This window comes from Amblyomma mixtum, chromosome 8, assembly GCF_055824585.1.
Source record: "Amblyomma mixtum isolate Tamu chromosome 8, ASM5582458v1, whole genome shotgun sequence".
NCBI classification, from domain to species: Eukaryota; Metazoa; Arthropoda; class Arachnida; order Ixodida; family Ixodidae; genus Amblyomma; species Amblyomma mixtum.
This window is the reverse complement of record NC_143019.1, coordinates 93601745-93628240: the sequence shown is the minus strand read 5'-3', so window position 1 is coordinate 93628240 and position 26496 is coordinate 93601745. Positions and strand designations below refer to the sequence as shown.

Here is a 26496-nt window from a genome sequence, read left to right as displayed (position 1 = left end):
AGTTGGAGATTCCGAAAGCGCAAGTTCATGAAATCATCGTTGAAGATTTGCAAATGCGGAAGGCGTGTGCAAAAATCGCACCAAAAATTTTGAGCCCTGTGCAAATGGAGACACGGATGATTGTTTCTGCCGAGTTGTTGCAGTGAGTCAACAGTGATCGAAACTTTCTAAAGCAAGTTATCTCTGGAGATGCGAGTGGCACGGCATGGCAGGTTTATATACTGTAAAATGCATCTGTCACTTGTTGAACCCCGTACTGTGGTGTTAGGAAGGAAAAATGGGAAGGCTGATAGCATGCAGTATGTGCCCTTGTGCAAAGTCCTCCAATTTATTCTGGAAAAGCCTTCATTTTCAGACAATTTCGATGGATACTTGAAACATAGTACCCACTTGTGCTCCGTGTTTGATGGAAATGCTTTTCGTGAACATACGTACTTTGCTGCTGATGGCACTAAGATTTGCATGCAACTAACTGTACAGTGATGAATTTGAAGTCTGCAGCAAATGAGGAAAGCATAAGCTTATGGCAGTGTACTTCTCACTGCTTAATTTCAGCAAAAGTTTACAATCAACTTTGTCACATATTCACTTGGTTCTTTTGGTTGAAGACAAACATATGAAAACATACAGCATGACTACAATTCTTGCACCACTGCTTGAAGATATTAACAGTTTGGGAAGTGATGGCATATTTGTTAATGAAAGCAATGTGAAAGGGTCCATCTTTTTCTTTACCGGTGACAACCTTTCTACCTATAGGACTGGTGGCTTTCAGCAAAGTTTCAGTCATGGTAGAATTTGAAGGTTCTGCATGGCACTTCACCATGAAATCATGTACTAATGTCTGGATAGTGATTTTTCCCTTCGAGAGGCAGCGACCGAGCGAAACCGAGGAGAGGGGGGCGGCACCCCCAGGAAGGGGGCGGCGGCCCTCTCGAACCCGCGGAAGTAGCGAGGGACGTAACAAGACCTCAAGAAGCACAACGCACGAGATTGACGTAGTGGCCGCGTCGCGGTAAAAGCTTGTCCTCCCTGCTTGGAGGGAGCCTAACCGACTCTGCAGGCTTTCTAAATAAAAGTTGTTCTCTCTCTCTCTCTCTCGCACACCAGCAGGACACCACCACCACGTAAGAATGCTGAACGCCAGCCTGCCAACTGGACTACTGTATGGAGTTAAGCAAGCGTGTGCTATCACTAGTCAGGGATTCAATCCAGTGCAAAACTTTACCCTGATGTTATGCACGATATGCATGAAGGTGTCAAACAGTTTGCGCTTAAACACAACATTTCCTCTTTAATTTCACAAGGTTCCTTTTCTCTTGACCAGTTGAACAAATCAATTGCTCATTGGAGGTATGATCCATGGGATATGCGAAATAAGCCAGAAGCCATCCAAAAGCAGTTTTTGCAAGGAAAGGCCACCATGAAAGGTTAAGCTTCAGAGAATTTCTGCCTCTTTCACCACCTAACCTTTTTCGTTGGAGAGTGTGTGCCATTGGAACACAAAATTTGTACTTGCTTCTCCACGAAATCATAGACATAATAATGTACCCAAAAAATTCTATTTCATTGACTGGTTACTTGCGGAGGAAGATTCAGTTCTTTCTTCCGGACTTCAAGGCCTTGTTTCCAGCCGTGACTTTGCCTTGTAAGATGCACTACATAATTCATTATCCATCTTGCATTGAAAATTTTGGGCCTTTGACTGGGCTTTGGGCAATGCGATTTGAAGCAAAACATTAATATTTTAAGGACATAGCTCCGAGAATACACAATTCTCAGAATCTCGCCAATAGCTTGGCTGTAAGGCACCAATACTTGTGTTTTTCAATGACGTGGAGGCCAGGAAAACAACATCAGAGACAACTAGATATTTGCCTGTCATTTTTGCAAAGCTCCCTTAAAAAATCAAGCAGTTCATTTCTGAGCATAGCCCTGAAACTACTCATTCCTACACTGTAAGCTCAGTTCATATGGATGGGAAGACATACGAGGCCGGATATGTTGTTATGAAATATGTCCCTAATGATTTCCTGCCAAGTTTTGTGCAACTCCATCAACTCCATTTTACATCAACAAGATATTGCTGCTGTTGGGGAGACTGCTTGAAACTGTTTGCTTTGATGAGCACTTCCACGTCTATGTTGTGTCTAAAACTCAAGATGATAAAGTTTTAAACTCTGTGCCCAACTTTAACACAGAAGTTATGTACATGCAAGAGCACAGGGGACGCACTGTTTTGAATGCACGTCGCTCATTACTTTACCGATTTCTCAATTAATTTTTATCAACCTCCTCCCATATTTGGTGCCTTCATACTTTCGTTGTGAAGATCCAAGACAGCAATTTTTAAGCTTTCATCATTTGAAATTCTAAACTTCTCGCTTTCTACGCATGCATTGCACTTACTTTTTTTCATTATCACATGTTCCTCCATTACAAGGCGTTAGTTTTTCTGCGAATGCTTGTAATGTAATATGTTGTCTTGTTTCCACTTTTTATGCTTCACTTTTCTGACGAATAAAATCATTTTTATCGAAATAGATTTCATCCATTCTCATCTATACTTTAGATTTTGTCCTCAGATTATATTGCTTTTTAAAATAATGCCAGAAGATAAATGCAAGGCCCTTAAATATCACAACAGTGAAGAGATATAATCCAGGGAAAATTGTTTTATGAGTTGTTCAGCGTAAGTGATTCTGGCAGACGGCTAGTTTTTACACGATCCTAAAAACTGCTTGAGGGAAACACTTGTGTTTAGAAAAAAAACTGCCAACTAGATGTAAAGATATGCATTGTTAAATGGCAGTCCTTTATCTGTGGCTGCCGCTTTTCAGTTTTATCTCTGGTACACACAAGCCTTGCAAGGCAATGTATACATAAATATATGGTCATAATAAGTAGCCTTCTTACACCCTTTCTACACCCTACGCAAAATGAAGGATGCTTGGAGAAATAGCACTCTTTTAGACAGTGATGGTGTGTATAGTAAAATAAGGGTGTTATAAAGGTGCACCAAAGGGTGCATATTGCTGGAGCACCTTTTTAGCACCCTTAGGGGTGTAAAATTTAGCAGTTTCTTAAAGTTTATTGGCATTGTCCTGTAAATGTCTGTTGTTAACCTTCCTTTTAGAAGGATGTACTGGTCAGTGAACACTCGTCAAGTGGATGTCAGCGTCTGCATGACAAGAAACAGGTGTGACGAAATAATGTCCCTACTTCACGCAGCAAACAATCATGAAGTGCGCGAGAAGGGAGCAGAAGGTTATGACTGTCTCTTAAAGGTACGACATGTGCTTATGAGCCTAAAAAACACATTTTCTCAAGCTGCCACACTTGAAACCTGCGTTGCTGTAGATAAGAATGTCTGCCCCTTACAAGGGCAGACATTCTCTGAAGGTTTATGTGAAGAGTAAGCCTAGAAAATGGGGCTACAAAGCTTGGGCCCTGGCAGGCCGGTCTGAATATGTACATCAACTTCACATGTATGGTGACAACCTAATATCCACGACCCACCGAACACCCTGGAAGACGGCGAAAGCGGGAAGGTCGTTTTTAGGTTCATTCAGGATTGCCCTCCGGGAGCAGAAGTCTTTTTCAACAACTTCGCTTCCATCGAGCTTCTAAATGAAATGAAAACAAGAGGACGGGGAGCAACTGCCACATAAGAGAAACAAGATGTAGGAACTGCCCTCTGAAAACAGAAAAATAACTCAAAAAAGCACCGAGAGGATCACTGGACTTCCGCTCAGAAAAGAGCACAGGAATTGTCATCTGTTCCTGGAACGACAACCGCACAGTGAATGCCACATCAAACATTCACAGCATTGAACCCCTTGACACATGCAGGCGCTACGATAGAAAGACGAAGACCTATGTGGATGTACAGAGGCCCAACCTCATCAGGGTTTACAACCAAAGCATGGCGGAGTTGACGAAGCAGATGTGCTTTTGTAGTTTTACAGAAACGACTTAAAGTGGTACAAAAGGATTTGCTTCCACCTTTTCGATCTTGCGGTTGTGAACGCTTTTTTGCTCTATCGTGAAGCTAAATCAGCAGATATGCAGCTGGTGGACTTCAAGTTCAGGGTGGCGATTGGCCTGATACGATCACTCGAGGGCATGACTGGATTGAACACAGAAGGTGATGATCCTGCGACTGTTGAGTCACCGAACAGTTCATTCAACACATCGGGATCAGCATCTCGAGTTGTTTCAAAGAGAGCACATCATGCTGAACATTCTGTGTGGCATGACAATGTTGGCCCCCATGTGCAAGTTGGGCTCATGCACCAGCCGCACAAGGTTCTTTTGCAAGAAGTGCTCTGTGTATTTGTGCGCAGACACAGAAAAAAATCAACTGATTTCAGAAATTTCATGCCTTCTAAATTTTCGGGGGATTTCTATCCCCCAATCCAAGCTGCACTGTTTGTGGCACAATAAAATTTCCTAAAAAATGAAAAGCGATCATTCTCACTTTTTTCACTGATCTTCCTATGAACCACATCTGTTGAAAAATATCAATTTCAGCAATGTTTACCTTGTGAGCCACCCGTGGGATATAAAGGGTTAAGTTGCAGTGCCTCTCTCTGCCTCAGAAGCTTCAAAAGAGGCAAATGATATGAGATGCAAAACGTAGCTGTTATCTTGCTCAGCAAAAACAATCAATAATATTGAATGTTAGCAGCACTAGAATCATTACAATGGCAGATTGGCCAGAGAAGACAGAGAAGTTCGTTTTGATGGCAAGTGTAAACAGAACCTTGCAGCACTTGACAGAGTCCATTTTTCAATTCTCAACGCTTTCCACTAGCAATGCCAACAGTGCAGTGCTTGCAATGCAGTAATAACATCCTCCTTACATTTCAGCTTTACAACTTCACAAAAAAACGCTCCAAGTCCAATGATATTTCTGATGACTGTTGTTACTCTGAACTTTTTCAGGGGCTAGGTCGGAATTGTAGCCATGCAGCAAGCAGTCTGCTTCGCTGTTGACTTCTAAACACAAGTCAATATTGGTAAGCCAGCTCCAAAGGACTTGCCTTGCCAGTGGGTTAGGCCTCGCCTGAAGAAGGTAAGGAAACTTACAAATACATTTCCCTACAGCATGCAAGATAGCCACAGAATGCCACATTACTTTATCAGTGTCTGTTATTGCTGCAATTCACATTTGTGTCCAAGATGTATCCACTGAAATTGCACTCATAAACCCACTTCTGCAGGTTGAACGAAAGCAGTGAAAGCAACTCGGTCATACCGCACACTGCCAGCCCAAGGCAGTGCAGCTGAGCAGGTTCATAAGGAAGGTGCAGGAGGTGAGCCCTAACTATACGACCTCACATAGTGACTTTGTTTATTTTCATAACACCGCAATATCTCTGCATTCCCTTTTTCCAGGCTGCTAAAAATGGCAAGAGTGTGAACTCAGTTGTCTTGCAAGCCGCAGGCTGAAACAGCAACACCTGCAGATGATATTCGAAAGCCGGATGTCCCAGCTGTAAGACTGCAAACACCACCAGTGGTGGAACTGGCAACTGGCTTCTTGTAGCAGCTTTTGTAGCAGAAGAAATCGCAGTTTGTAGCAGCAATTTTAAGTTTTGTAGCAGGAAAAATGGCATTTTGTAGCAGAATTCGAGCTTTTGTAGCACAAAAAAAAAGCTTCGTACCAAAACTTCATGCCAAAAAACAGTTATTTTAAATAAAGAAGCTTTGTTGTATTTCTGGAACAGCCATTTGCTCAGACGTTTTTAGCAACCACAGCCATGCAAGAGCAAGCTTCAATCCCAAATGCAGTTTAAAGTGCTTGGTTCCTTAAAAAGAGCCGAAAATAAGCAAAACAGGAGGTTCTCCTAAAAACACTGCCGTTTCTATTCAGAAGAGCGACATAACGAGATGCTCAACAGAACTATAAAAAATGATACCGTTCTTAAAACAAACTTTCAGGTACTATTTCTTCTCTTTTCTTGATCACTCCAGCTTAGACAGTGCCGCTGCGAGCTTTTCCTGTCCATTCTTCAGAAGGGCTTGTCCACTCTCAACGTCTACAAAATGTTTAGACTTGACACCTTTTGTGAAAAGCAGCTCAGCATTGGTGATCATATTCCTGGCCAGTCTGATCTCTTCTTGTACCTTCTCTTCATTCTGACCTCTTTTCTGGGTGTCTTTGTCCTGTACATCACAGTCTTGTTTCGCTGGTTTGGACGGGTCTCATCTCCTGCATCCGCCTCCGACCGTTGCAGCTGACGCTTCCGCGATCCTTTCACCGCTCTGATTAATCCTTGTGTCATAGGAATGGCGGCTGGATTTTCTGCCCGATATAAGTTAGTCATAAGTTTTGTTGCCTTTCAGCTTTGACAAAGACATCGAAGACGTGAAGTGTCCATCCACACAGGCAGTGCGCTGACAGTGGTCCCTTTGTTCACCTTCGGTTGCAAAGCAGCGATGGCGATGTGGCTGCCGGCAGATGCGTTGCCAGAAGTGTTGCCGGCAGACATCAGTTTTGGTTTCACAGAAATGAGTTTCACGGAAATGAGATATTTCGGCGCAGGCGTGGCGCAAAAGTAGGCAAAAAACTGATTTTGTAGCAGCATGTAGCAGGATTTCCCATTTGGCGCAGTTTGGTGCAATTGGCGCAGCAGTTCCACCACTGCACCACTGTGCGCTTGCACTTAAACATATTCGGCCTACCAGGGGTTACAAAATGAAAACATCGATAGCTTAGTAGTCATGTAGACAGACGGCTTTAGTGTCAAAGTGTGTGCTCGCACCATTGAAGCTGCTATGCGCAGCCAAAGAAACGGTACGCTATGGTACCGTTTTCTTTTCTTAAAATTTAAACAGCGCCAACTTTTCTGACGAATACACAGATAGAAATGAGAGTGCGCTCACTGTGGTCTTTCTTATACGTTCAACGAAAATACGTGTCAATAAACATAGTTGGAGTCAGCGCCCGTCCTGTCATGTCTATCTATGTATTTGTCTGAAAAGTTAGCGCTGTTCAAATTTGAAGAAAATGCATCACCAACTAGCCCTGCAATGTGTTTTACTCAGCTGTGGTACCAGCATCGTAATGGAAGGGCGACAGGCTTTCTTATCAAAGCTGTGTGCCGCTGGAAGAAATTACACACTACTATGCCAGTAAAAAAAAAAATTTTGGCACACGGTAACTTGGTGTTCCTTCTGTGCACTACGGTGTCACCAAAGCACGTGCTTTTGCAGATGTGCTGCTCCATCCCTCACCATGGTAGGTGTGCAAGAATTTCATGAAAGGCTCTTCAATGAGGTTGAAGAGGAAAGAGTGCTGTGGGATATGTCCTACACGCACTATAAGTCGCAGCGCGCGATAGTCGCTTTTTTTTTTTTACAGCGGAGCAGCAGCCAACGTACCCCTCACCATGGCAGGTATGCAAGAATCTCATGAAAGGCTCCTCAATGAGGCTGAAGAGGAAAGGGTGCTGTGGGATATGTCCTATGCGCTCAATAAGTCGCAGCAGCGCAGGAATGTCGCCTGGTGCCGCATCACAGCGTCCGTCAGGTCCACCGGTGAGTCACAAACCTTCCACTATCATTGTCGCTTCTTTCACGTAAACTTCATGCGCTGACATTTGTTGATCCTGCATGATCACATGTCTTTATTTACTGATATTCATAGCTAGAACGTTGTCAGCATGTTTGCGTTATGATGCTCAGCGGATTGTGAAAATATGGAGTCTTTCGGGTGGCAGCAATTCGTGAAATGTGAATGTATACGAGCGCTTGGGAACGATTCAGCGAGTAGCGTGCTTATCTCCCGCCGTCACTGCATTGAACTTGATGACATCCTGGAGCTACCTAGACTAGCTAGACATGACGGAGAATAGCGTTACGACACCGAAACGGCGACCAGTGCATATGCAATTGCGGAGTCATATATTGTACTGTGTTTTTGTACTGTGATCATTGCTTCCTAACTAATTAATGCATGAAGCATTGTCTGTTTGTTACAGCATACTTGCGTGGTTATAAGTATAATCTGCACTTCGCAGTTGCTGACATGAAGGCCTGCTGGAAGTACCTGCATGATACATTCCGAAGGTTGTACAATGCCCGCGACCCCACACCCAAGAGTGGTGCTACAGCAGCAGATGACAAAGGCCATTTTGATGGCGACGACGGTGCTACCATATGGTTTTTTTATTACTGACTGCTGTTTCTGAAGGACACAGTCACTGGCCCTCCGTAAGTATGCTGATCTCTATTCACTGTCCAGCATCACGTACTACAAAAAGTAAACATTTTGTCACCATTAATCTGTAAGTGGTTTTTATTAGTCACAGCCTTTATGTGTGTTTTTCATACTTGTTCCTTTTGCCCTTCAGTCTTTCAAGAAATGGCATAGATACTGCATGAGAAAGCTACAGCTACAGATTTGGGACAGTCATCAGTCTACCATAACAAAGAATCTGTCAGGTTAGTTAGTTATATTGATTTTAATGGCGCAAAAGCAACTGAGGCTATGATGCGCCAAACGCAAGGTTAGAGTTTTTGTTAAAGGTGAAGCTTTTTATACGTAGAGTTTGTTTAAAATGCTGGCTTCCTTGAGAAACCTAAAAATACATGACATGTCAACCAGTGCTCGATCACTTAAAAGTAACATGGGGTGTAATGGGATGCTTTCCCTGTAAAATGTTGTAAAATATTTCTTTCTTAGTTCTAGTTTTATAAATGGTCACCACAAAGTCATACAATGAGGAAATGGGAGGCATGCACACAGTTTACATTAGTTGGTTTATGGGGGTTTAACGTCCCAAAGCGACTAAGGCTATGAGAGATGCCGTAGTAGAGGGCTCCGGAAATTTCGACCACCTGGGGTTCTTTAACGTGCACTGACATCGCACAGTACACAGTGTTGAGCAGCTTTGCTTCGTTGTATGTCTTCAGGACTTCAGGTAACCTGGAGCCGCCGCCAGCTGATGACTATACCAATGGCAGTGCTTAAACACCACAGCAGATTTTTCTCAAGCATGTATGCAGAAGAATCAACATGCACAGACATCGGTGCTGGAGACAGCGATGCAGGCTTCACAGCCGCAGCAATGCAGAATCCACAACCGAATGTGCTGCTGGCTCTAGTGACAATGCAAAAAGGAAACGAAGAAAGGTCTATGATGATGAAATTAATGTGCTTTCAAAAATAATTGGAAGGGGAACTGATGAGGCTGAGCGCGGTTAGCGCTTTACGCGTAACCGTGGTTAGCGTATGTTACATGGCGGACCAAATCGCAGTTGCGTCACTAACCGTGGTTATCACGAACCGTGCTTGGCAACCTCGGTTGGCTCGTGAACCGAGAAGATGACGGCGTCCATGGACGAAGGCAGCGCGTCGGCGTCCGTGTAGGCGTCCACGTGTGATAAATGCTCGTGCTGGTCTGCATCATCTGTGCCACATGCGGGGGACGACACGCAACGCCAAGATATGTGCAGCGATTACAGCAGACCTGAACGCGCAACTCGTCAGGTATGCAGAAGTGAAGCAAGTTCGTCTGAAAATGGACAACCTTAACAAAAAGTACCGGTAAGTAGAAGAGTATATCTTGAAGACATTTTGGTAGGTGCTGTTTAACATGCACGGAGCTAACGGGTAATTTTTCAAGCAGTCGAACTTCGTCGTGCGCCGTAGTGCTAGCTGTTTTGTTGTGTTGCATGGGACGAAATATTTACCTGCATTTTTCTTCGTCAACTCTTTGATTTCGGTTAAGCACCGCGTGGTGCAAGGCCGTTTCTTAAAATATTAGCAGTACTAAATAATTACGCCAAACTGAACCCTGCCATTTCCAATGCCGTAATGCTATCAAGCAGGTGAACTATATAGAGCTGCGTTGCATGTGGTCAAAGAAAATTGAATGTGAAATTGAGAGTTGAATGTCCCTAAACAGCATATCGGCTACGAGGGACGGCACAGTGAATGCTTCCCGATTAACTTACCACATACAGTGCCATACCTTCTGTGACATGGATGGTGCTGCTGCTGTCGTGCCTGCCTGGAGACTTCCTCCTTTGAAATGCCTGGCTCTTGCCACTGCCAGGAAACCTCACCAACTGTGCCGCAAAAGTATGCCGTGAACAGGTCCCTGGCAGCGGCGGCAGCGGCGTGACGGTTCCTAGCATGCAATGGGGCTAGCTGGAAGTAGCGAGGCCATGAATTGTCCCCTGTGCTCTCTGAATGCCTTGCCGCCAGCGTCCTGGCACAACATTCCCAAAAGTGTCCTCTCTGTCAATGAAATTTTGAGATCTTAGGTTCCGGACGGTAAGGAGGACACAGGCAGCCTTCAGAACATATCCATATTCTCGGGAAGCAGGGGTAAGGTACGCAGCAAAATTCACCACCCGGCTGCAGTAATGTTGAAGGCATTATCGGCGCATCGTGTGGAAAAGAAATACAAAACAAGAAGGCATCAGCTGAGAAAGGTTGTGCCTTATGCAAAGAATTTATTATGCAACACCAGCTGGGAGCTGCAGACAGCAAGCTCTTTGGCAATATATGTCAAAATGACGTGTCAGGTGTAATTAGTGCTTCTAAGGCGTTTGGAGCAGTGCCCATTTTGAAGGCTTCGTTTATATCGATGCAGGAGCTGATGGCAATTGTTTACCACAAGCAAAGGCTGCTTTTGTAATAATGGCAGTTTGCATCAGTGGTAAATGGAAGGTACCACCCGGGTACTTTCTTGGTGATGGGCTAGAAGGTGGGCAATGGGCAAATTTAGTTATGCAAGGCTTGCTCTGTGCACGCGATACTGAGGCTTTGTCTCTTTAACTTGTGACAGTGTGCCTGTAAATCTTCAAGAGCTAGGCTACAGTTTTAGAGACATCCCCTGCCTGAAAATAACATTCCCAAATCCCGCCAACCAAGAATCAGTGGCAGCATTCCTATATCCATGTCACATGCTCAAGCTGGTAAGGAATGCTTTTGCACACATGAAATACTTAAATGAACTAAGAAAGGCGCAAACTGAGTGGCGCAGGCAACCAATGAAGGTTCGTCCGAGTGCAAAGCATTGTATTTGCAAGGATTTGCAAACTGCAAGCAAACACAAGCGTTTTCCTAACTCTTGTTAATGACATATTTGATGCTTTAAATTCCCGAAGCATGTAAGAGAGTGATTGTAAAAAAACCAATCAATGAAAAAAATGCAACAGAAATACAAAACATGTTTGAAATTGTGACTCAGTACCACTCTTCTTTGAGACAGCCTGTAAACAGGCATAAAATTATTAAGACAAACCGCAAGACAGGTTTTCTGGGCTTTATAATATGTGTGAAAACTCTGGTTGCCCTGTATAACTTGCTGGTTTTGTAAAAAAAAAAAAAGCACTGAAGTACATTAGAGCATATAAAATCTGCCAGGACCATCTTGAACTTCTTTTGGGCCTATCAGAACACATAGCGGCCCCAATGATAACCCCACAGCACAGACATTTCAAGCAGTATTTAAAAGAATAATACTGCAAAATGAACTTTGTCATGTTGCCTCTGGGAATTGTCAAGTTTTAGAGAGCATTACTATCTTATCGTGCAGTGCCACCACCAGACATTTGTCAGCCGAGGTATTTAATGCCTCCATGGTGAGTAGCCGTCTTACAGAGAGTGAGAAAACTAAGCAGCACCGCATAGCTGCTGAGCATTATATAGCGTCCGCACAAAGCATTAGCGATTTTGGGAGTAGAGTATTAGCATAAATTGCTGGCCGTGTCTGACGCAAGCTACGCTTAAATCTGATGTGTGAGCAGTACACTGCAGAGGTGTTTGCTCCTCACACAGATGCAGCTTCGTTGTTTATAGGAAGTATTCATTTGACGTCACCATACAGGCTCGAGCCAACATGCGCCATTTTATTGTCCTGAGGAATCACTTAAACCAAAAATTAGTGCCTTGCAAGGCAAGGACCACGACGCGGATCCACAGGCAGACAAATAAATGTTTATCATTTATCTCAACCACCTCGCCTGGGACAACAAACTGCTTAGTTTTTAGCCAACACATCATAATCATATTATCTGATCTGTAATGTCCACCCTTTATAAAGAGACAAGCCCCACATCCAATCCAATTTGACACATTGGTGTTTATCAAACTTTGTGTTTATCGTCATTTTCTTTCCTTTGTCGCTACCGTTGTTGCTGCAACCAGAACCGCTTGCGTTTGTTATTAAGCCAGCAAGCAACAAAATGAGTCTTAGTCCAACTAAAAAGACATGTAAGCGCTATCTTGACAAAGATGAACCATTTGTTGTGCCAAAGTCCACGGATTCCTGGAAAAAGCAGCGAAAACGAGCAGTTCTTGCCCGGGAGACAGCATCAAGAGGCGATCTCCTTCAGAACGCGCTCATGTATCGACGCAGCCATCATGCAGTGCCAGTAGTTCGACCGCGGACAAAAGGTCGTCAGTTTCGACGTCTGCTCCTTCAGGTGAGCACTGTGTTGAAGGCGTCTACAGGGCCCCTTTGGGAGTGATGAACACACGGGAACATGCAGCCGTGTACCGGCGCAGCCGTCATCCAGTGCCAGCAGTTCGACAGCGAACACAGGGCCATCTCTCTCGACATCTGCTCCTTCCGACGGGCGCAGTGCTGAAAGGATCGATGAGGGCACCCTTGAAAGTGGCACTGAACACGTGGAGGAATGCGACCGTGTACTGGCGCAGCCGTCGTCCAGTGTGAATAATTTGACAGCGAACACAGCGTCACCCTCGGCATCACCCGTTTCCGACTACACAACCAAAGTGGCCAGTGAGGGCATCCCCGGGACTGAGCGCACAGTTGAACCTACTTATGAACCGCGGCATGTGTCGCCATCGAGCTCCAGATCTACACTTTCAGGTGACTATGCTGAATGGGCTGATGAGGACATCCCAACTCATGAAAGTGACAGTGAAACATGGAGGACGACGACACAAGTGGCAAAGAATCTGAGGAAGCCGAAAGCCTAGATTCATTGTTGGATGAAAATGAGCTCCTGGCATCTGGCTTTGCTGATTTAGATTCAGCAACGTTACCTGGCCCTACAACCAAGGCAGCCGCAATTGTAATGATTATGGCCTTTGTTGTTGCTCACGGGCTTACTTGGGTTGCTTTGGATGATCTGCTGGCTCTCATTGACGGCCTTTTTGGCTTTACAGGAAATGTGCTTCCGCATTCAAAACACTTGTTTAGGAAGCTATGGGCTTCAAGAGCAAAGCGGGTCGCAAAGCATTTTTTTTACTGTCGCGTCTGTGGCAACCTGCTCAAGCCAGTGAGTGGGACATCCAAAATGAAGTGCTCTGCCTGTGTCCTGGCAAGTGATGTGAGATCCCTGAAGGCGAAAGGGAATTTTTTTGTTATTATGGATTTAAAGGAGCAGCTGAGGACTTTGATAGCAAGAACAAAAGCTGCTCTCTACAACAACCTTGTCAATTTGAAAGAAGATGTTGAAAGAGCAACGACGACCCTGACAGACATCACAAGTGGCAGCATTTGCAGGGAGCTACGCCAGAGTGATCGGCTGAACTGGATGGACCTGACGCTAACTTTCAACACAGATGGAAGCCCCGTCTTCAAATCCTCTTCATCATCAGTGTGGCCCATACAGTTTTTGATTAACGAGCTGCCACCCAGTCTCAGGATGAAAAACTGTTTGGCTGGTGGCCTTTGGTTTGGAAGGCACCCTGAACGGTCCCTGGAAGCGGCGGCAGCGGCGTGATGGTTCCTAGCATGCGATGGGGCTAGCTGGAAGTAGTGAGGCTCTGAACTGTCCCCCTGTGCTCCCTGAATGCCTTGTCGGCAGCATCCGGCGACAACGTTCCCAAAAGTGTCCTCTCTGTCAATGAAATTGTCAACAAATGCCGGACTTATGCGGTGGAACCAGGCGTAAGCTTATACTGCTATCCGAAAGACAGGAAGCTGCAAGAAGCTTGGCTAGTCCAGCTGCAAGTGTTCGTTCTCGTGTGTGCAGCAAACGTTTCAGCGAACAAGGTTTCGTGTATGGAGTTGGCGCTAAACTGTTCAGTGAGTAGCGGCCAAAGTTGCGGCGCACATTTGCGTCCGCGCATGCATCACTTGTGCAGCTAGCGAAGGATGATTGTTGACAGGATGAAAAAGGCACCGGCTTCTGCGCGAAGCAATGCCGTCCCAGAACCTGCCTGTTCCGCCCTTTGGATCCCCAGCGGTCTGCTCGGCATCGCCGAAACAGGGTACAGGGGGAGGTAAGCTGACTGTGCATGGTAGCGTTGGGCGCGATGACGCAGTTTTAATTTCGCCACAGCACACCGTGTGTAGCATATTTACATGTTTGTAAGTATTACATTGTGTCTCAAATAATACTTTTTTGCTTACTGCGCCTGTTTTGTGCGGTGAAGCGTTTGGTAATGTGGTGTTGAACTGGCATGTAACTGATGAATGAATGTATTCATTTTGCCGCGAGACTCATAAAAGCGCACCAATGCTTGCTGCTGGCATGTAACTTCCATGATTAAGCTAATTTGCAATTTTGGTGCTCATATTCTTGCTTATACTTTTCTTACAAGTGCTAGTATCAGCGTCTGGTAATGATGCTCATATCATTGTTTTACATTTTGTGCCTTAAACTGATAGTGTAATGGTGGATAAAGGTTTCTTGATAGACAAACTCTGCCTTGAGCATCACAATGGTGCGTCCCCCGTTCCTAAGCACGAGAAAGCAACTTACAAAACGTGAAGCTGAAAAAGTCAAAGCATCGCAGCCACTCGTGTTCATGCTGAACGTGCGATTCAGCGCATGAAAGTGTTCAAGATTCTGACCGGGAACTTGGGCACCGAGCTTTTTGCTTACATTGATGACATTATAAAAGTCATTGGGGGAATAGTGAAACTCTCGAAGCCATAGTTCAGCAGTGACCAGTTTTGGTAAACTAGAAGACTACCAAAGTGCATGGACAATGATTGTTTCCAACGGCTCCTTTATTTGTTTGGTTGAAATCAAAACAATTTATGGAGAACTGATATGGAACAAAGCTTGAAATTGTCTGATTCATTATGCATACTTCCAAGACCCGAAGGCACTTCAGAAAGGAGTTGATGGCCGATGCGAGATGAAATGTAGCTGGGTACGGTGAAAAGGTTCTTTCAGGAATGGTGTGGATTAAAGGAATGGATTAAAGAAGTATATTTTATGAAAAAGACATAGGCGAAAGTACTGTTTTAATTACGAGAAACTGCACTGTCTGCTATGATAGCCGGGCTGCTTTCACCGTATTTTGACAGCAACTGCCCACCGAGACAGCAAAATAAAGTTCGACGGTTTCGAACTTGCTGCGTACGATGGCTACATTCAGCCCGAGTGCAATGAATAAAGATTAAGGGCTCATATCTGCGGCTAACCTTACTTTCCACTGTCTGTTTTGCACTGTTTTAATTACGAGACCCTTCCGACTGTCTACTATGCTCGTCGCACTGTTTACGTTGTATTTCAGCACTAACTGCCCATCGAGGGGGCGAAAATAGCAATGTTCCTGGCATCTTGGACCAGGCTCCCACCAGCCACCCACTTGGGGATAGACCCTCACCTGCATCCCAGGCCATCCTGAATGAGGGCCACCAGGACAGACTGCCTGCTACTGACTACGGACCCCAGGAGGAGCCATGGAGTGTGCAACAATCAAGGCAGAAACCCCACGGACCCCACTGCCTGCAGCTTCCACCTGCGCAGTACCCCCAACATCGCCGGTACTGTACTCTTCTGGCCCCGGGCATCCAAGGGCACGTTTTCGAGCCAGTGCTGCTTTGCCATTGTGGCAGAGGCTTCTACCCACTCTGGGGTAGTCTCTGTCTGCGTAAACGAGCAGCGGAATATCGTGGCCATGGACGCGGGCTCCCCGGAGTGCCTAGCTGACCTGCTCAACATGTCTACCCTGGCGGGCATGGAGGACCAGCCCCGCAGGGCAGCAGACAAGACCACATCATTTGGATTTGTGTATGGGTCCCGGCTGACATCCCAGACGAGGAGCTCCCTGTTGCCCTGGAGGCCCCAACTCCCATACTGGCGGTACATCGGGGACAGGGCAGGACCCTCCATGTCCGATTTGATGCCCCTGTACCACCCCCTCACGTGGCCCTCTACAAGCTGAGGCTCCCGGTCCGTCCCGCTCGACCACGGCCCATCCAGTGTCGGCACTGCAGTCGCTTGGACCATGTGACGGCCAGCTGCCGTGAGACACCACGCTGCAGGCGGTGCGGCAACCCACACACCACAGCCCAGTGTGGCGCCGCGGAGCCCCGCTGCACCAACTGCGGTGGCCAACACGCTGCCAACAACCCCGCCTGCCCCCGCTGGCAGGAGGAAAGACGCAGCATCACAGTGGTCGTAGCTGCCCCTCTTGAGCCTGTCTCGAGGAGGGCCATTCAGGCCTAAATCCGGGCTGAACCAGTCCAGCGGTCCTATGCCCAGGTCCTCTCCTCCAGGCCACCTGGGGCGGCTTCCTCCATCCCCGCACCAAGAGTCCCTGCTGGCAGCCCCTCCCCTCCTCCCCAGGGCAGTCGATCTTCCTCCCTGAGCAGTCACCTGGAGAAGCTCACCAGGAACCTGGCAGTGACACTCCAGACCCTCACGCGGCTGCTCCCCCTGCAACCATCCAGCCTGGCTCAGGGGCCGCAGCAGCAGGCGAACCACCATGGCTATAGTCTTTCACGGATGACTCCCAGACCACGGGTCCTCCAGTGAAACTGCCGCGCACTATGCCCCCTTCTCTCTGAGCTTAACGACTGCCTCCGGCTGGAGGAATACGATGTCCTGGCTCTTCAGGAGGTCTACCAGCCGAGGGACAAGCTCCACCTACCAGGCTACATTTGTTATGGCAGCAGGACCTCCTGCCTTCTGCCTACCTGTACGGCAGACCCATGCCTGGAGGACAGCTACCCCCCTGGACCCTCCCAGGCAGCCATCTTCGTCCGCCGGACCCTGGCCCAGGCAGAGATTTCGGCGAGTGATGCGGTAGTGGCCCCCATGGAGTTCGTCTCCGTGAGGGTTAGGCTGGGTCGAGTTGATACAGCTGTAGAAACCTTATGAAAGAACCACTTACCGTGCAGAGAAGTATGCCTGAGAACGAGGCTACCAACTATTTCAGCACTTAACTGCACGTTGTTTCCTAAATAAGGAGCTGCCAGAGACTGTAAACAAAGATTAAGCTCTCATTCTTGTGTTCGCGAAGCTTGATGCAAAATTGCAAGCACAAATTCTATATTCAGCCAATCGTCATTTTCAATCTGGCCACACCTGCGGTTGTTCAGATCCAATCCAGTCCAAACTGTTGTGTGTGTTTTTCTCCGCCGCTTTCGCTCGTGCATTGTTTGGAGCTACTTGTTTCTTTTTCTCTCCTTGAAAACAGCTGTTTTCGTATATATTTTGTATTTTGCCTGCCTAGTAGTATATTACTTGTTGCAATGGCAGGAAAAAGAAAATCAATTTTACGTAGGAAAGAGGAATATTGATCAACCTAGTGGATCGGAAAACAAGCGGACAGATGCAGTGCCGGTCAACCAGAAGAAACCGTGGCTAGAGATTGAGCAGCAGTTCAACAGTCGGCATGGCGTGTGGCCACACAGCAGTCAGCAGCTTCACAAATGCTGGGAGAATCTTAAAGAAAAGTGGTGCAAAGGCAAGGCAGCTGACACAAAAGAGTTGTTCTGTACACGCAAGCTGTCTTCTTGTCGCATCAATATGCCGCTACAGCAAAATTGTTTCTTTCAACAAGGAAAAATCTCGTAACGGATTTGGATTTTTGGGCGTGAAGTTAGTATTTAGTGTAGTTGTCGGAGAAAATATGTAAGGATAACGTGATATTCATGAAATTTTCTTTTATGTTTTTATGGCGCCGGCTCAGCAGTGCTGTAATCGCTGAAGGAAGAGCTCGAAAGTGTTGGGGGCTATGGCATCGCACATGACCATGGTTATCGACAACCCTTTCGACGGCAACAGCCCGCGACATGAAAGAGGCAACACAGCCTCCGCCGACGAATGCACAGCAGTTGTGGCCCAGCTGTTGGCGCCGATGCAAATGAAGGCGATTACTGCAGCAAGTGTTGCATTCAATGGGAACAAAGGTAACGGTCTGGCAGTGCATTTTATTTGCGTTTTGCAGTGTTCTGAAATGAACTCGTCTGGCTGACAAAATGAAGGCATAATTTTTTTTAGTATGCCTTATGGCAAGTTTGCGAAATAAAAAAAAAAGCATGATTTCAAACTGCGAGAGAATGTGGCCTTTTGTAAATACTACACTACTTTTGTGAAGCGTGTTTGTTTAAAGGGTAATAGAATGAAAAAAATTCGAGTGACACAAAGACATTTTTATTTGAACGAACTGCTCTCAGGCACGTACTGTGCTATCAGGATTAGCGGACAGATGAGAACTAGGCGTGGGACTCCTCATAAATCAGGATATAGCTGGCAACATAGAGGAGTACGATTAACGAGAGGGTGGCAGGTATCGTAATTAGGCTTAATAAGAGGTACAAGCTGAAGGTGGTGCAGGCCTATGCGCCTACATCAAGGCATGATGACCAGATCATTGAAAGCTTTCTCGGGATACCGCCTCGGACATTCAACACACTCCTGGATCTGATGCAAAGTTCTATAACTGTGCATGAGACCAGATTCAGGAGTGCGATTTCAGTGGCTGATGGCAATCAGGTAACCCGCGTTGCTAGAAAAATGGTAAACTGTATTCGCATGTTCTGCCTATAACAGTTTTAGTTCTGACCATGTCATAGCAGAATGCTTGCTGAATTGACCTGTTTCACAAGTTCATGCTGCATAGTATTGAGCATTGTTTTTGTTGTAAATAATCGAGGATAAAGAGTGCATCGGTGGTATGTAATACGCCTGTTACACGGGCGTTTTCAACGGCAGTTCAGTTGACCGTCAGTTGAACTGAACGGCAGTTAGTAGTGTTACACGGCAGCGCTAACTGCCGTTCAAATCTCAACGGCAGTTGAGTTCGACTGAGATCGGGGGTCCCAGTTGAACGGCCAACTGACAAGATGGCGTCCAACGGATAAAAAGGTTTCCTGTAGTGGATTGTCTTGGCTCAGTGTATTGCGGCAAACTAAGAAAACACTCCAAATAAAACTGGAGACGCATTAAACACAGGTAGATATAGCGCGTGCGTAGAGCAGTCGAAGTGAGAAAACACAAAAAAACGACGATGACCAGCGAACCGACCCACATCGGATAGTCTTGGCTACGAACCGACATCGTCACGCAAATTTTTGCCCAAAAGCAAAAAAAAAAAGGCACAAAATTTGTCGCTATAGGAAAGAATATGTACAAGACGATCATTTACTACACACAAAAAAATGTATACGCTGTTTTTCTTTACTTTCATTTCGCTTTAGAGGCGACGTCACGTGGTTAGTGTGCTAACTGAACTGAACGCGAAGTGCTCGTGTAACAGCAAGCGAATCCAGTTGAAATCAACGACAGTTGAAATACTCAACTGAGGGTTAACTGAACTGCCGTTGAAAAAGCCCATGTCACACGGGTATAAATCAATTTCACAGTTAAGTGAATATCTATGCTGTTCAACATTTTTGTCATTGCTTTGGCAGGTTCTTGGCGACGGGTAAAAAAAGCCCATGGGAGCTTCCCTGTAACTTTTTGGTGGGATGATCCACCACATGTTCCCTTGTGGCGACAGTCTGCCAGGCGCAATGGGACGTGCTAAAGCCACTGTATGTAAGGCATTGACGGGCAGCAGATGAGTGGCTCAAAGTAAATTTCGTTATATTATGTTACTGCTGCTGTGCTCAGCAGGCAATGGTTGTTACTGGAGATGGTGCTCTGGAATGCTTCACAAGGACAATGAATGATTGACCAACGCAGTTCAGTTTGATATATGAAAGTATATCCATTTAAATTTATTCTGCACATTGCGGCAGACTTCAAGGAGAAGTGGCAGATGCCACAGTGTTGGAGCCCTCGAATGCAAGCACGTATTAATAGAATGCCCTGCAAATTCAGGAAGCGCAGATAGGAATTACAAGGGCTCATTCAGCAAGTCATTGCTTGCTCGCTATGATGCGTTGTTTGTTAGCGCCCGGATTTTTCATAATAAGCGCATTACATGTTAGACTAGCGCATTACATGTTAGACTCTTTATTATATGAGAATACTGGCACGTTCAGTTCACTGACACCTTCTTAATAATGAGGCCCACTAGAGGCTTGCATGATTGCTGACTACCAGGTAGCGGTGAATAAGACGCATGATCGATTTCGATGCCATGCAGAGGGCAAAATTTCGTTTAAGTACTTTACTTTTGGTTTCAATCCATGCATAAAATTATTGAGCACTGCCCATTCTCAACAACTGCAACATGATGTCACCTTTTAAACATAACCGAAAGAGCAATTGTCAGAAACCGACATTAATTGCTAGTCTACCATACGCACTGAATTTCAAACTATCTTTCATTCAGGTTCCTCTACAGTGAAATGGAGCATTTTGGAAGCGATTCCGATGGTGGAATTTTCGCCTCCTCAACCCTTCAAAAAAAGATAGCTGCAGGGGAATTGGGCTTTCCCACTGCAAGGCCTGTAGGCAGTGAGGGGCCACTGTCATATTTCTTCATTTGGGACGAGGCCTTCCTGCTGAAAGAGTACGCACGATTTGTTTCGATACCTGGGTGCAGCTATGCTTGTTTTACTCGAGCGCAGCCTACCGCCGACGCCATTGTGGGCTGATAATTTGCAGCCCGAGAGCCTCATTCCCGCAAACGCAGGGACCCAGGGCTGCCGACGAAGCAGAGTGTGATCTCTGGAAGTGTCGTATCCACCCGTTTTATTCCTGTGAAGCCTAGAAATTGTGCGTGGGGGTTCACCTCGTGTTAATCTACGTGTGTGCTATACTATTAGCGACTGCAACAACCAACCGGGAATAGGCAACCATTCTTCGACAAAGCGAACGATCAACATCGGTGAGTGCCACACTCGCAGTTCACAGATGTAGTTTTTGTTGCTGGTTCCCTGTTGGGCAAACGCAGCATGGTGTTGCGTGTTAGAAAAACGAAAGTAAAATGTGTTGTTGAAACACAAGATCACGGGAGAGCATTCGAATAGTTTCTCATCTGTGCTGTCGGATGCCTCCTTGGCCATAGCAAATGTGACAATTTAGATGCAGACTGAACATTTTGGTAACAACAGCGGGTACATGACCGAAACGAATCCACGTCTGATCATTCCAATTGTTTGTTTGCGGAGATACGCGCGATGGAATTGAAATGCGGTCCCTCCTGCTGCTTGCGTACCCCTTATGAAAATGGGTTTCGACTTTCTGGTTTGGTCTTTGTGTTTTCCTAATGAGGAACAAGGAACTCAACAGAAACACAATACCTCATGTGTTTTAGCATCACTCTAAAACCAGGCTTTCAATTGACATTTCACACTGTTTCCTTGTTGTGAAAATCTAAAAATTTTCTTTTGAGTTGGTAATGTGTAAACACGGTGAGAAAAGTCAACAGAAAGTGCGATGTGTTTTCCCCATCATGTCATGTATGAGAGCACACTGTGTGTTTCAACGTGAAAACTGAGCTGTTCAATACGGAAAGGAACTATTAGCAACGATTACTGCATGCAATGCATGTGCATCACTATTACTGCTTGACGATTTCTGGAGAATGTACGTACTTAAAAAACATATATCACTAGAAATGATTTTCAAAACAGTTAATGTCGTGCATATGCTGTTCCATTGCAGGCCGATGACCTGCAATGACTGAAATGGTGCTTTGTTTTCGAAACTACCAACTTTAATTAATGCTCCAACAGGAATGCTCATTTACAGAAAAGGAAACGTTAATTGGACCTTGCATGTAAAAATGTCATTTGGAAATCGGCTGCAGCAAATGCACTTCGTGTGTAACCGATCGATGCGGAACATATAGTGACACACACAGCGGGCACGGTAGGCATGGAGGCAACTGAGGAGGGAACCTGCCGCGGTGGCTCAGTGGTTAAGGCGCTCGTCTACTGAGCCGGGGTACCCGGGTTCAAAACCGACCGAGGCGGCCGCGTTTCGATGAACAACAAGCACAAAAATTCAGGGGGCACTTTGGCTCTCTAAAGTGCTGCAAGGGGAAAGTCTCCTGGCGCACTGTTTTTTTTTTCATATTTTATTTTTTCTTATTTTTGTTTATTTTTATTTTATTTATGAAACCCGTGCATTCACTAGATTCGCCTTTATGCATACTCAAACCCTGAGCCTTAGTGGCGGACTGGTAGCGTCTACACTTAAAATGCCAAAGGCCCTTGTTCGATTTCCAGCCTCAGCACAGTTGTTTGTTTTTTTTTAGTGGCGCCGAAACGCGGACACACTTGCTAACATTCCTTGGTCATGACAGTATGAGGCATTAAAGGCTTTCGCCTTAAAATAAGCCCGTGTGCTGTGCGATGTCAGTGCATGCACGTTAAATATCCCCAGGTGGTCAAAATTATTCGGGAAAACCTCCACTACGGCACCTTTTTCTCTCTTTCTTCTTTCACTCCCACCTTCCTCCATTCCCTTACGGCGCGGTTCTGGTGTCTGCCGAGATATGTGAGACAGATACTTGGCCATTTTCTTTCCTCGAAAACCAATTTAATTTTTTTAATATAGCGCGACGCCAAGCAACCAGCCTTCGCAAGCCAAGTGCTCGTGAAGCTGCTCTCTCCCCCGTTTTTCGCTCTCCGAGTCGTCCTTTATGTTTTGGTGCTGGTATGTTTTAGTTCACCCGTCTACACGGCCCGTGGCGTGGGTGTCTACAACAAGGAGGTTGATCTACAGTTAGTGTGCCGCGCTAATCCGCGCACGCTGCGGGGCTAGATATCACCGCTTGCTATTACGTGGCGTGATCACGAGGGGGACCGACTCTCCTTTTTACTATATTTTTACTTCTAAAGACTAGGTTTCAACGTCCATGAACAGGGGCACGGTCGCTGCGCTGCGCATCCAAGCTGCAAGCCACAAGCCACAAGGACCTTGGCAGTCGTGCCATTCGTGCGCATTAGTGCATTCTTGCTCCATGCTTTAAGCATAATATTATTTGGGTGTTTCTAGCGGTCCTGATGTTTGAAAATTTTCGAAGTGGAATCTTTTTCGTCACCCGATTCAAAGTTATATCGTGACATCAGTGACTGGCTAGATGGCCAATCGCGGCCGAGTCGGACGCGAAAGCCGTAGTCAGAGCCAATTCGGAGCGGCGCCGTGTGAGGGTTGCGAGCGTTTTGAGCGAAGGCGTTGAGTCTCTTTGTGAATCGTGTAGTAACCACGTGGGCTGCAAATATTCGTGTTCCTATTTTTGAGTTGCTTCGTGCACTAAAAGTGCAACATGACTCACATAATTAGTAAAGTGGACGAGCGAACGCAAATGGGACGTGTACCCGGTACGCTCTCTAGTCGATGCCAACCTCGGGATGCGTCTCCTCACGGAGCTGAACGCCATCAACGATCTGCGTGGCAAAATAACAGATGTTTTGTGGAAGACTGGCGAGCCGCCCTCATCAGCGGAACTGTTAGACTTCGGTAAAAGTCATTAGTCACGAAAGCATTTGTGCGTACGGGGGTTGGGGTTATTATGCGCATTATCTGGAAATTATACTGCACAGGTACGGAAAAAAGAATGGAGCGGCGGCGCCGGGGCAAGCTGGCAGCGGAATGGCAAATGAAGAACTGTTCGAATGCCGTCGCACCTGAACTTAACTTGGGTATGTGCCTTTAGTAAACGATAGTGTTTGTGACCCCTGGGCGTGTATTGAGCGATTATATGGAAATTGTGCACTCAGGCGAGCGGACGAACGTCGCGACGGCGGGTCCCGCCGCACCTGCGGAGGACTTCGCTATGGCCTTGGGTACGTAGTACCTTTAGTTAAGTAAACATTTCTGTGTCTAGGGCAAGTATCATGCACAGTTAGGGACAAGAGTCTCCGGACCACGTTTTCCTTTAACGAAGCCGATAAGCTCTGCTATCAGTCGGCGGCTGGAGACCACAGTTGTGGAGGTAAAAGTTAAATTTTTGTTCTTTCATCTCCACAAGTGCGGTCTCCAGCCGCTGCTGTCTGATGAGTTATAAGCTTCGTTTGAGGAACACGTGGTCCGGAGACTTTTGTCCCAGACTGTATATTATCTGGTTATTGTACGACACAGACGAGCAGTCCGTGGATCAGCGGGCCACAAAGCAGCACGAGGTGAGTTGATTCTTTAAATGCGATTATTTTTGCTTGCTACCACACCATTATGTACTGACAGTCTGTGAATGTTTAATTTGTTCATCATAACAGTTATGCACTTCTAACGAGGGCAGAAAAGTGAGGCCTCTTAAGGTAAGGTGCCATGTGGCTCGTTTCTGTTCGACATTAAAATCTGCTTTCTTGGCGACCAGAAGTGTTGAAGTTTGGCCAGCAATGCACTGAGCTGCTATAGCTGTTCTCTTAAGTACATTCCCAGCTAGCAAAAACCATATTCGGCTTGTAACTTAGCAACGAAAGTTATAAGTACTCAACAGAAAGCAGCTGTTATGAACCAGTGGACTGCTGCTGGTCAAGGCGTCCTTAATGATGGGTCTTATGTGGAGTGGTTGATTAAAATAAATGAAGCGATCTACCCAGGACAACAGTAGTGATGGAGGGGAAAAAAGAGCTACAAAGAGCTACACAGAGAGAGCATCCAGAAACCAAAAGAATACACATAGCTGATTTTCTGGTGAAAAGCACCAGACACACATTGGCCGGTACCCATTAAGAACTAAGAAGAAACTCTCACATCAAGTTCCAGCCGGAAAAACGGCGGCGAACCTTCTTTAGAAACGCAGAAGAAACTCAGAAGAAAATTCATTAGAAACTCTCAAGACATTCTGGTGACTCTGTTGTGAAATAGCAACAGCTTCTCATCAGACGCACAAAAAAAATTTCTTAAAAGGACGGCTGTTCGTACCACGTTACTAGATTACTTTTCCAGTTTGCAAACTCCAACGCCGCGGATGTCGCCCTTGCCTGTACCGCCAAGCATGGGCAGCTTTGCACTCACTGCGCCTTCTTCCACTGCTCCAATATAACCGTAGCAGTTACTGCAATAAAAATGCCTTGTCCTCTTAACATCACTGTTTGTCAAATGTTTGAAAAATGTGTACTTGGAGGTCGGTAATGTTGTACCCTCTGGAAGGTGGCAGCGGATTAAGTGGAGAAGACTCTCCGCTGCTTCTTTTGAGGCATCATGACGAAGGCTGTGGCCTAGGATGAGCAAGATGCTTGCGGCTTTCGTGATCCTTGAGCCCAGGTAGAGTGGTTTGTCCTGGTTACAAATTGAAAACAACCACAATAACTGACACTTTAATGACATCTACTAAGGGTAGCACTGAAATTGCAACTTGCACCGAGGCTGCAGCGCCTGCGCTCGCTAACCAGTGGGGGGGGGGGGGTGTTCGTGCTCGAGGATCAAAGAGAGGGACGACAAAGCGTTAACACTCATATGCTATTTATTACACTTGCAAATAATACACAGAGTGCGTCAGCTAGCTACAACACATCCACGAGGCATTCCTCGGGAAAACAAGGCTATGTAAGAAGGGCTTCCGACCTTTAAATGAATAAGTAAATAAATAATTAGAGTGAGAATGAAGGGAGCGTTTTTCTCCTAATTCCCTGTTACAAAGAAGGAATGAACAGGTGTTATCAATTACTTTGCCCCTCTCCTAACTTATAAGGAGAGTGCGCGCCCATATACGCACAATCACAAAAGAATTAAAATATCACCATACCAGGTCGTTGTCTACAACCAATGGTACAGTATCGTTGGCCGAGTTTTCCTCGCCCTTGCTGTTTGATGATAACTCTGGAGAATCCACGTCGGTACTGCTCGCGCTATCGCGCAGCCGGGTCAGTTCAGCCTCCGCTTGATCAGAGTCGTCACGGTCAGGAAATGCACTTCGTGACAGGGGTTCCTGCACTGCATCGGGCCCTCCGACGACGCTCGGGTCTTCCGGAGAAGACTCGCTATTACCACCACCAGCTTGTAGCACATTACTGCTACTCTCTTCTTTCGAGGACGAACGCTTCCGCCACCAACGCCAGCATGGAGGTGCAGGTTCAGGGAGAAGTTATTAACCCCCGAGACTATGACCCAAGGGACTGGACTCACATCCTTGGTGTGGCTGCCCGCTCCAAGGACGTTCGTTCGGCAAACCTAAGCCAGGAGGCCGCAGCCTCTGCTACCGGTGCCCACAAGCCTGCATCCCTTGACAAGTCGGCGCACCTGAAAGCAACGCGCTCAGCTGCGCAGCGTTCGTGGCAGCAGTCGCCGCTTCCTGCCGCGGATTACAAGATCATTTTTAGGTCTCGAGGCACCTGCAGCTGGACCTGCTTCCACCCCGACTACTACGGGAGGCCATCCTCCAAGCGGCGTCCCAGCTTCACGAACCAACGCGTACCCAACTCAGGGTACATCCACTCAACAACACATGCACCATAAGCACACCCCTTAAAG

At 46.3% G+C, this 26496-nt stretch overlaps 2 protein-coding genes and 1 pseudogene across 2 annotated transcripts in view; 2 read left to right on the top strand and 1 right to left on the bottom strand.

The window, feature by feature from the left end:
- Positions 1–228: 228 nt before the first annotated feature.
- Positions 229–4391, top strand: LOC149333539 (uncharacterized; annotated as a pseudogene).
- Positions 4392–8784: 4393 nt separating this feature from the next.
- The window catches only part of LOC149333532 (uncharacterized), a 119331-nt gene continuing 101619 nt past the window's right edge, over positions 8785–26496 (bottom strand). The window contains exon 4 of the mRNA XM_089558708.1: positions 8785–25305. Within this exon, the coding sequence (XP_089414834.1) occupies positions 15649–16662 (1014 nt within the window). The 5' untranslated portion in view covers positions 16663–25305 and the 3' untranslated portion in view covers positions 8785–15648. The remainder of the gene's footprint in view (positions 25306–26496) is intronic.
- LOC149333538 (uncharacterized) lies at positions 12916–13716 on the top strand. Its single transcript, XM_089557749.1, has one exon. The coding sequence runs from the start codon at positions 12916–12918 to the stop codon at positions 13714–13716; it is 801 nt and encodes a 266-aa protein (XP_089413875.1).

Bases quoted from the DNA above. Each gene is read 5' to 3' on its own strand.
- LOC149333538 (XM_089557749.1), top strand. From the start codon at position 12,916: ATGGAGGACGACGACACAAGTGGCAAAGAATCTGAGGAAGCCGAAAGC.